Source organism: Peromyscus maniculatus, chromosome 6 (genome assembly GCF_049852395.1).
Source record: "Peromyscus maniculatus bairdii isolate BWxNUB_F1_BW_parent chromosome 6, HU_Pman_BW_mat_3.1, whole genome shotgun sequence".
NCBI classification, from domain to species: domain Eukaryota; kingdom Metazoa; phylum Chordata; class Mammalia; order Rodentia; family Cricetidae; genus Peromyscus; species Peromyscus maniculatus.
The window spans coordinates 61,347,262-61,358,899 of NC_134857.1; the positions used below are offsets into that span (position 1 = coordinate 61,347,262).

Consider the following 11,638-nt stretch of genomic DNA (forward strand, 5'->3'; position numbering starts at 1 on the left):
CCAACATTTTCATCTTGAACTTTTCTACAAGGAGGCAAGAAGCTGGAACTAAGTAAAGAGCCATTCAGTCCGCTATTGAAAACTAGTTAAAAGAATCTATAGAGACTAATGAGCACCATACTAAATTGCCTGAACATGGCTTTCCTTTGTCATTGTAATCTTACCTCTCATCAGTATACACAACTGAAGTGCATATGATCTAGCATTACATGTTTGAAAGAGACAGAAGTTCTCAGCAAAGGTATCAAGTGCATTTATATTTATACATAATATTTCAGTTTATGAACAAGTTTATAGAAATAACTCCCATTCTTTTCCAGTGTGTTCACAGAACCAAAAGAAAATCTGAGTTGCTTATGTCATGATTTTGACACTAGAGTTCCAAGGGTTTGAGAAAACTTATCAGAGGATAGGGAAAATGTAGGCTGACATGATTGGACACCCACACAAGAAAAGCTGCCCAAACCACTAAAGGCTTCTTGTGAAGCTCCTCAGAGTGAAGACATAGTATGAGCGAAAAAGAGAAAGGAAGAAAAACAAGATTGTGTAGTGAACACTTAAATCAAAAATCCTGAAAATAAAAATGGGGTGTTTCCCAAGATGGTGGCAGTCCTGTTCAGTGTCCTGACTCCAGAACTGGCTGATAGCAGAAGCGAGCACCTGAGTGTACCCAGGAATGCCGTAGGGGTGAGCAGCCTATGCCAATCATGTGCAGAGGTTTGAGAAGACAAGGTAAAGCTCAGAAGTTCCACAAAAATTCAGGCTCCAAGCATTTTAGTAGATGCTGGGCTCTAAAAAACCCTCAATATACCTGAGCCATGCACTCTAACAACAAGGGGACCTTCCAGTGATCATGTCTCCCACCAGGATCTCCTGGTGAGCTCTGAGCATCCATCACCCTGACTGACCTCAATAAGGACAACTGAGGCCATGACTAGTTATCATCCAGCGCTCTCAAGGAGCACAGTTCTCGGGAAGTGTCTGCTGCAGAGCCAACGCCCACTCACTGTCCTTCCCCCACCAGTGGACAGGGGCATGGTGGCTTGCTATGCACTGCCCAATCCAACTTCAGCTCACTTCCTGCTGCCTCTCCCCATTGTCTGTGAGTGAATGCTGCCAGATATTGCTTACATCTCTTAGAGCTAGGCTGACTGATAGGTTTGTTTGCTGTGAGTTGTCCTCCATTTTTTTTATGTATGAATAATAAATGACGCATCTGAGAACCACACCAGATTGTCTGCCTCATGTTCAAGACAGTTCTCTAACATACTTGATAAACACATTAGTTACACTTACTATTATCAGCTGCCAGATCCTTGACATTCAGAGGCCTCAGCATAAGAATGTGCACCATTAGCTCCACAATGGCAAACAGAGTGATGCACACCAGGACAGGGCCCAGACAAGCTCAGAGAAAAGGAGTTACCCTGTCTCCTACAAGTGAAAATTGAGACAGACAATGTCCTTCAGTGTTTTTATTTTTTTTTTCTTTTTCTTCCTGGGATCATTAAGCATATTTCTGCTTGTTCTTGTTTCTAGAATATGCAACGATGAAGTCGTAGTCATATGACTATGGAAGTGTTGATCATGTCCGTTTGTCATCATGTCCGTTTGTCATCCCTGCAGTCATTTCCTCAGAGGTATGATGGATTGACTTATCTTTTCCTACTGGATTATGTCAGAAAAGAGATTTTTCTGGGTTTAAAGGAGATTTTAAAACAACAACAAAAACTGATTATAAAATTTCAGAGGGAAATTATAGTGGTTTTTTGTTTGTTTGTTTTTTGTTTTTGTTTTTCGAGACAGGGTTTCCCTGTGTAGCTTTGCACCTTTCCTGGAACTCACGTGGTAGCCCAGGCTGGCCTTGAACTCACAGAGATCCTCCTGACTCTGCCTCCTGAGTGCTGGGATTAAAGGCGTGAGCCACCACCGCCTGGCATGTTTTGGTTTGGTTTGTTGGGTTTGGTTTTTTTTTTGTTTTTTTGTTTTGTTTTTTTTTTTTTTAGACAGTGTTTCCCTGTCTTTCTGGCTGAACTGGAATTCCTTATGTAGATCTGGCTGGCTTTGAACTCACGGAGATACTCCTATGTCTCTCTCTCTCCTGAATACAAGGATTAAAAGTGTGCACCACCAAGCCTGGCTTAAAGGAAAACTAAGGTCTTTAAATTCACCTCAAGACAGAGTCATATGCATTTTATATACTAGAAATTTCCAAGTCAATCCACCAAAATTAAAGGCAGATCTATCAAACTGGCCCAAGATAAAATTTAAATTTGCAGAATGAAGACTCTAATTCCTATTGCTATTAGATAATTAAATACAATGCTAGGGTTACAGAATTTTAAAAATCTCACAAGTTGAAATGGCCTTAAACAACAACATATGGTCTACCTAGATATCCAATTTGAAATCCGTTAACATAGGCCTGCCAAACACATTTCCCATGCCAGAATGCCTCTAATGACAACAACTTCCCCACCTCTTCTCCAGTCAATCATATCTCATCTGATCTCTAATTGAAAGTTCTTACATGGGAGCCAGATTCTCACTCCCTAAAGCTTGTATTCATTAGACTGGCTTTTAGCTGATACCAAGCCATAAAGTCTGGTTTCTTATTTACCTCACAGGTTTTTCAAACATTTGAAAACATTGTTCAATTATCTTAGTTCCTTTAGCACTTCCTAGTATGAAAAGATCTTAACTGCTTCTATCGCTTCTCTGTCCTGGACCTATTGAGTAGAACAGTGCAGAAATGCCTATGTACTTTGCTTTAAATTTCTGTTGAGTATAACACTATATATACATATATGTATATATGTATATACATATATTATGTATATAACTATATAGATAGATTCATTTATATCATTATAATGGTATCATCAAATATTTTCCAAATAGTCTATCTAACCCATACATGCACAAATGATAGGTGAACCAAGGGTAACTCATTTACCTACCTTGTTAGGCTCTGTTCATTACTTTATTTTTATTTTGTTGTTGTTATCATAAAAAGTAAATGGGTTTCATTATGACAATTTGCTACATATGTATCATTGTGCTCCATTCATATTCACCATAATACCTACTCCTATTCACCTCCCTACACCTGCTGGTCCCTAACCTCCTGCAAGATAGGCCTTCTTTACCCACCCTACCATTCATCTATCCATATATATGGATAGATGGCACTCTTTGGTCCAGAGACTGAGATGGAGAGGATAGTGATGAAGATATCAGACTCTAGTCATCAAGGGTCTTCTGTGTAGAGACAAGAAATGTCAGCCATATCAAGAAAGCCATGGAGTTCCTGCAAGGTGTCTCAATATTGGAATGACTTAATTAAAGCTAAGATCTGGAAAAACAAACAAACAAACAAACAAACAAACTCTAGAGTCTGTGTGGAGAAGGAATGGCTAAGAAGCAAACCAAAAACAAAACCAAGAATATATATATGATTCTGCATATAATATCAATATGCAATTCTTTTCTTTCTGAGTCTTAGACCCTTTATTTGGGATTATACTGGATACCAATTCTGCCTCATTAAATTTTCCAACATTACAAATTTCATTTTGTATGAGTCTTTTTCTTTAAAGTTTTCTTTTAACCACTGACAAAATGTTGAATATAATGAAGTCAAAATTCTGCCACATTCAAACACAGCCTAGGGTGAAAATGTTCCACCCATCAACCTAGTTGTGAATACATCTAGTTGTCCATATGTTGAGACCCCATCAATGATGTGAAATCCAGATATAACAGAGCCAGTAAGAAGCAAAGACATTTGGGTTTCCCTGGACTTTACTGAAGAAATTTTCACTTTACTTATATTTTGCACCAGGCATTCTGTCGTTATCTTTTAATGAGTCAAGTAAGACACTGTTCTTTCATGAATTTACAAAGAGCTGGAGAAGAACACAGTTATAACTGATAAGTTCCAGGAAGAGTTATGAACATGGGAGACAAGTAGAGGGCTGTGGAGATGGAGAAGGTGATTACTGAAATTGTCAAAATGAGGAAAGAGACTGGGATGCCTCCTAACAACCATAGTGCCAGCCTAGCGTACATGAGGCCCTTAGCTTGATTCACAGCATCAAGCACACACACACACACACACACACACACACACACACACACACACACACACACACTTCTTAAAGTAGAGATCATGGTTTTAAATTTTGATTAAGTTTGATGTCATTATCGAAATGTCAGTTTAAAATGCTGAATGAGAAAGGATACATGCAATAGTATTTGTTCAGGCAGACAGATTGAGAATCAACAGTGAAAAAGTGATAGTCACTGTCATGAGTTTGGAGCAACAGCATCAAGGTAGAGGTAGAAGTTATCTAACACTGGTGCATTAACTATTGAGAAGAACACTGGTAGTCATGGGAAAGAACAAGTGTGAATGAGAGGTGATTTGTGTGCACTCTTTGGTCCAGGGACTGAGATGGAGAGGACAGTGATGAAAATGTCAGACTCTAGCCATCAAGGGTCTTCTGTGTAGAGACAAGAAATGTCAGCCATATCAAGAAAGCCATGGAGTTCCTGCAAGGTGTCTCAATATTGGATTGACTTAATTGGGTCTAAGATCTGGAAAAAAAACCAAAAATCTCTAGAGTCAGTATGGAGAAGGAATGGCCAAGAAACAAACCAAAAACAAAAACCAAGAAGTGAAAAGATTACAACAAGCCTTATTACAGATTGTAGGGAAGATAATTCAAACAATGTCTATAAAGAAGTGAAAGTGAAGACACTCCAGATGTGGCAAAGAAGAGCTGCTGAGCTGCTGAGTCTTGGTGACTGCTGAATCTGAGAAACTAAGAGCAGGTTAAGAGTCATCCTAGAATGGAAAAGGAGCTGTTGAGGTCATTAGCTGGCAAATGGGAGCTATATATTAGGAGAGGTGTGGAGGAGTTCTAAGTGCAAATTTTAGCATGTTAAGCTGAGCTTTGCAACATGATGTAGTGGGTGGTACCCTCCACACAGCTATGAACTAGAAACAAAGACCTGGGTAGTAGTAGTGAGTGACCTCAGCTATACACATGAGTTTAGGCAAAATCTCACAGGCAGAACAGAAAATCACATTGAGACATCTCTCCAGTGCCTCTCCTGTATATTAAAATGTGTATTCTCATAATGGGATTCCCAGTGGGAAATTTCTGATGGAAAAGTAGAAATATTTAATGCTTGTTCACTACAAATATGCTAGCTAGCTACATATGATCCCATTGCTTACCAATGCCATTTTCAAAGAGTTTAAGTAAACCAAAGGTCAACAGGCAAGAACCTGACAATATTAAGAAGTATTCATTTTCTATCCTCAACCTCTAAGATTTCTAATTCTCATTCTGCTAAGCAAGACACCTAATAAATTTACACAAAACAAACAGTTTAGATTGCAAAACTACACAAAACTGAATAAGATTATCTTACAGCACATTACTATGGCTGAGATTCTAGCCTGAGATTTTAGAGAACCCTCTTATGGTGGAACAAATTCCAGCCAGAGAAATGACTTCTGAATTTCTTAAGCTCCTTTTCTTAAAACAGATTTTCTATTTATTTTACTTGTTTTTTTTTTTTTTAAGCTAGATCTCACTGTGAAACCAGGATGGCTTTGAACTCTCAATCCTCCTGACAACTACTGGGATCATAGCATTGCATTCCTATGCCAGGAGACACTTATTTATAAGAAAAATATTCAACCAAAAATATACAATGGTAATTCAACAGGGCACACTTACTTTTAATATATTTATGTATTTATTTTTATGATCATGTGTGCATGCTTGTGTCACAGCATGCTTGTGGATGTCGGGGTACACCTCTGGAAGCTGGTTCTCTCCTTCCACTGTAAGGGTTCCAGAGAGCTGCTAACTGGGGTCCTTATGCTCAGCAGGACACACCTTTACCTGCTGAGTCATCTGCTCTGTCCTACTTACATGCCGATGAGCTAGATGTTTGACAGAATTACTAAATCGCCAGTAAATACTTAGTCTCAAAATTATACAAATAAAATAAAATGATAAATTTAAGGCTATGGCAGAAACCAGTAAAGATCAACTTCCACCTCATTATATATGAAGTATTGTGTGACAAGGGGTTCAATAGACATGGCAGCACCTTCTCAAACAAGAGAAACTTTATCATCTTACCTTACTAAAATGATCTGTCTTAATACCTATAGACACAACTTATACTGACCATTTATATTTGTTGGGTAATTTAATAATGTAGTTGTAGGGGGGGAGGGAAGAGCATGTGTCCTCTAAATACTACTTCAAGGTAAATGGTGGCATCAAGACTTGCTGTTGTGAACTTCAAACAATTTGACTTTTGATGCAGGAAGTATGGCAGGGTCTTGATGGGGAGGTAAGTACCTGAGCCAAATCACTTACTCAGAAGAAAACACGAATGATCCACAATAGCCTGACCCTCCCCCCCCTCCCCCACCACCACACACAGCCACCACGGCTACAGGCATATACCAGCTTGTATCAACAAAGAATATTTAGAACTTGAAAATGCATCTTTCACATGAGAAGAAGAAGGCCCAGAATCATCTAGCTCCCTCAAAGGCTAATCTCTTGATTAAGATACAAAAATCATAACATTGAGGAATCCTGATGTCAGCAAGTGGTGGATAGGATGGAGCCTGCCTCTTCATCACTCAGCAGATACAGAAGGGTACAGAGGCCAAGGAGAAGCATGCATATAATTCAAAGTATAAGATAATAATGTGACCCTTACACAACACTGTTAAATAGGTAGGATGTCAATGGTAAAATTATGAGATGCCTCTTGACATGATATGAAGTGTATTTAATGCTAGACTTTCTTCTCCATGCACATCTGTACAAGTATCAGTTGCAATATATGAAGTCTAAGTTACTTGATATACAAAATTTTTCTTCCTAAAGACACTTTGTGCTTCTTAGAGACATCTATAAAAGTGCAATGGTTCACATGTAAGTCACAATGCTGGAATAAAATGTTGTCTGTGGTCAATATGACATCTCAAACATCTTAATTGAAAAATGGCCTATAACAGCAAAGTAATCACATGTGCTGTATTATTACCTAAAAACATTGTAATATGTAGAAATCATTATATAGTGTTCACCTGCTGGATATTTTCAGTTTTTATTGGCCAGTAATATTAAACCCTCCCAGAAAAGAACCCAAGCTGATAAACTTTGCTTTAGAGAGATTATAGCTGGATTTTGTCTTTACAAGTAATTCTATATTTTATTACACACTTTTGGAGGGATACACTAAAATCCTTTTGTAAATCCTTTATAAACAAATACTGAAAAAGAAATGTTGTCTACCATGCAAACTGACTTCCATCGTGATATACCAATACAAATGTAATAGACCTCAAGATCATAGTTTATCTGGTTCTTAATAAATTTTCAGATTCTTTTTAAATCTACCTTTGGAACCTTTTTTTTCTCAAAAGATGGACTCTTATCATCCAATTAAAATTGCATATGTGGCCTCGGAAAGCTATAATAACTTGTTTCACTTTTGTAAATGATATGTGAAGATGTAGGAACAAGGCCTCCTTTACCACTGGGAAGGGACCATGACATTCCAAACCTGTCTACTCTGGCATTTTGCTAGCAGGACACAACGGGTGCCTGACTGGCTGTGGAAAGACACGTGGATGGGCGTTTTAATAACCAGTCTGGCTGTCAACAGAAGCAGCAACACGGCTCTGCAGAAGGATATAAGATGAGAAGGACGTACGAGGGGCACAGGTACTGCTTCTTTTTCCCCTTCCCTTTCTTGGAAGATTTTTCTTTCGAACACGCTTCTTCAACCCACAAGGACATGAAAATGAAAAAGGAGACTGCCAATGAAAACTTCATCTTGAAGGTGGAAGTTTCAGCAGCTCAATCTACAAGAGAAAACAGGAAGACGTTCATACTTAAGAAGCCTGTGATATGCCTGGGACTTCTCTTTAAGGAGCTTCTCCACGGCTACCCAACAGGCAAACGTATTTGTATCTCAAATCCTACTTCAGGGTCCATTTAAGTTTTCTTCACATAGCACTAAACTCTCCTGACTATTATGGTGAAACAAACATATGGAGAAGAATATTACAGTAAAACTCAGTTCAAACATATGGAGGAAACAAGCTTCCAATAGGATACAATTGGAGATTGTACACTTTCTAACTCTGGGGTGATATGAAATTAAAATTTGCTATTAAATTGGAGAGTATTCAAATATAGGTTCAGACAGATACCTGTAAGGATGTTTAACACACTGTTTAAATAATTCTCTCTGGCTAGTACATTCGATGTATTTTTTTTTAATCTACTTTGTGTAAATCTTTGCATGTATGTTTTTTCAAAAACAGCCAAATATTTAATTCAAAGCATTAAGCAACTGACAGATACAAAGAAAGATTAGCATGAAAGAGTTTCACACTCTATATCCATTGGTTTTATGTATATCATTAAATCTGCATGCTACTTTTTACCCTGAAAATTCCATGCTTTAATATAAGTTAGCTTGTTAGTTTTCCCATTCATGTGAGAACTCTTGTAACACACTTCACCAAAAAAGATTTTCTTTAGGTAATAGTAAGGAAACAAAACTGGAAATGTGCTCACACTCTTCAGATAATCTTGCTACCTATATTTAATATCTCTGCCCATGCCCCTAAGAGAATATCCTTGCCAGAGTCCAATACATAAAATGCAAAAACCATCAAGCATTTACTGACAGCAGAATAGTTTTTTTTTTTTTTTTTTTTTGGTTTTTCGAGACAGGGTTTCTCTGTGTAGCTTTGCGCCTTTCCTGGGACTCACTTGGTAGCCCAGGCTGGCCTCGAACTCACAGAGATCCACCTGGCTCTGCCTCCCGAGTGCTGGGATTAAAGGCGTGCGCCACCACCGCCCGGCTCAAACAGCAGAATAGTTAAAAAGCACTTTTGTGTGTTTTTTCAGACCATAAAATTGTTTTCTATAACCTGAGACCCAAACACCCAATTCCCATCCCACTCTTGTATCTGCATTGCCAATGTCCTGTTTTTAACCACCACCACCCCCGACCAGGTTTACCCCAAATTTATCCTCTACACCCCATAGCAGGCCCAAAGGGCATGCTACTAGGTTTTTCACTAGCATCCACCACGACTCCCAGGGAAGAGTCCCAACACCGCAATAGGGCTGTCCCCTTTGGCTCGCCCCTGCCCTCCGGGAGCACTGCCAGCCTCCACAGCCAGGCTCCCGCGCCCCTGTCCCCAACACTCGGTGGTTTTCCCGATCGGCCAATGCTGGGCCAGGTGATGCCGCCCAACAGCACCCAAGGGCCCATGCCGCCGCATGTCCCTATCCCGGGCCCTCGGCCCGTCCCGCGCGGGCATCGGACTCTGCATCGTCCTGGGAACTCGCCCCGGGCCCCCGCTCCGCCTCGCCGCAGTACGCAGAGCGGGAGCCCGCGGCGCGGGGACCTCGCCGCCAGGCCTTACCGTCCGCGCCCCGCAGCCCTCCGCCCAGGTGACGGCGGCGCCGGTCGCGGGCGGGCGCAGAGGCAGCTGCGTCCCGCGAGTCCCCGCCGCCGCCCGCGCCGCTGCCGCCGAGCCTGACGCGTCTGCTCCGCCCCCGAGCGTGCGCCGTGGCGCGCCGCGGACATCTGCGGGGACCGCGGGCGGAGGAGCGGGTCGCAGCCAAGAGGGACTAGACTCCACAGCAAGGGGAGGGCGGCGGGGAGGACGTCGAGGCCCTTGCTGGGGCACCATTGCAGGGAGCCCGTCAGACTTGTCCCCTTTTAGGGAACCGCAGGGGCCCCAGGGGCAGACTGTTGGGAGAAAAAGAGGTATAAAGCAGGGTGGCAGGGCTCGAGGGTCTGCTTGTGACACTAGTTACACAAGGTGCAACATCAGATGGCCTTCCTGAACCAGACTGGAAGGTTCCTGTGGTTTCATCATCTGCCCGTTCTGGTGGCTTCTAAATGTCAGAAGGATAATTCCAATTTCTGAAACCTGACCTTTCCTATGCAGGCTGCATCTGGGCAGACTCATTACAGCATTATGGTGCTCAAGGAACACGGATCTTAACATGGCTCACACAATTAACATTGTGCAGAACAGGGTCCCTTCGTTCTCTGGGCTCACCTTATCACAGTCTGTCCTCAGTGTGCCTGGACAGTTGCATGTCCTTCCCAATTTTGTAGAGGGCGAAACTGAAGCTCGGGTGGCTAAGGGATTTAACTTGGGGGTTACAGATCTTAGATAGGATTTCCCAGAAACTCCCAGTGATTTTATGACTGTACCAGTTAGTGCCTGCCTTTTGATACTAAACTGCTTTAGCTCTCATTTCCATAGTGAAGAAGCAGCTTTATGTGCGTGATGTAGGCTCCTGGATAAAAAGTGAGGTTTGTATTGGTGTGTGTGTGTGTGTGTGTGTGTGTGTGTGTGTGTGTGTGTGTGTGTATGTTGAAATAGGAGTCTCCCTTTGTGGGCCAGGCTGGCTTCAAACCCTAGATGGACTTGCTTGTGTCAGGCTACTGCTGGAAAATTATACCCACCTATTGGTAACTCTACAGGAGGGCCTAACTGACTTGAGTCCAAGTGGGCAGGGCCTAGCATTGCGTGTGTGTGGAAGTACAGATGTGTCCGCTGCTACATGTGTTGGCCTGCAACGCATGGTGAGACTGGAGCACTCCCTCCACACAGCCATCTTCTTTCAGCTTCACAAAAGCACTTGGCTTCACAAGAGCAGTGATCATTATTTACAGCGCTAAGTCAGAGTGGCCCTGTTTAAAGGCAGCACTAAATGAAACAGCACACCTTAAATTGTATCAAAATATGACCATGCAATTTACAGGCTCACAAAAAGGACACCATGTTATTGCACACATTTTTATCATGTAACATTTGGAGAATAGGCCATATAGAGGGAATAAGAAGTTAGTGTTTATGTAACCACGTGAGGGTGGGAATGGAGTATAACCTGGTAACCCCGTCATGGAGAGTCTGAAGTAATGAAATAGACTTAGCTCTCACATATGACTATATGGGCACATGTAGACCATCCGTGTTCAAAATCTCCACAGCTAGTCCAGTTTTCCTATCATTGACTCTTAGTGTGTGTGTGTGTGTGTGTGTGTGTGTGTGTGTGTGTGTGTGTGTAAAATATTCTAGGTAGTATGACCCAGCTGCAGAAAACCGGAAGTCCTGCTTCTCAGTTAGTCTTACTGCCATTCCTCGACTGTTATGGGTCAGCCACATCCATATCTCAGAGAGAACTGTTGAGACAGGTAGTTCTCAAGATATACTACTTTGCCTAAGCAAGCAGACCCTCTCCCTACCAAAAAGGGGGGGGGACCACAGGTTTCTCAAGGCTGCCTTACCCTGCATGTCTGTCCTTCACAGCCCTATCAACTCATCTCTGTACTCAAGCACCCTGCCCATTCCTATAAGAGTCCATAGCAGTTGCCTGCCCTTCACACAACTTCCCTTCTTGTGAGGAAAGTTGATGCCCCTTTCTGCTGTGCTAATAAATGCAGTTTGATCTGTTGAGGTCAGACTTTGGTCTCTTTTCTGCCTTTTGTCCCCTTACTCTGTACTCCAAAAAAAATCTATCATAAAGGAGAATGGGGCTATTCACTAAAG

The 11,638-nt window shown here is 41.6% G+C and overlaps 1 protein-coding gene across 1 annotated transcript in view; it reads right to left on the reverse strand.

Annotated features, from left to right (window-relative positions):
* Window positions 1-9,622, reverse strand: part of Glrb (glycine receptor beta) — a 71,939-nt gene extending 62,317 nt beyond the window's left edge. The window contains exons 1-2 of the mRNA XM_076574292.1: window positions 9,494-9,622; window positions 7,762-7,912 (exon numbers count right to left, since the gene is read on the reverse strand). Coding sequence (XP_076430407.1) covers window positions 7,762-7,883 — 122 coding nt within the window. The 5' untranslated portion in view covers window positions 7,884-7,912; window positions 9,494-9,622. The remainder of the gene's footprint in view (window positions 1-7,761; window positions 7,913-9,493) is intronic.
* Window positions 9,623-11,638: the final 2,016 nt, after the last annotated feature.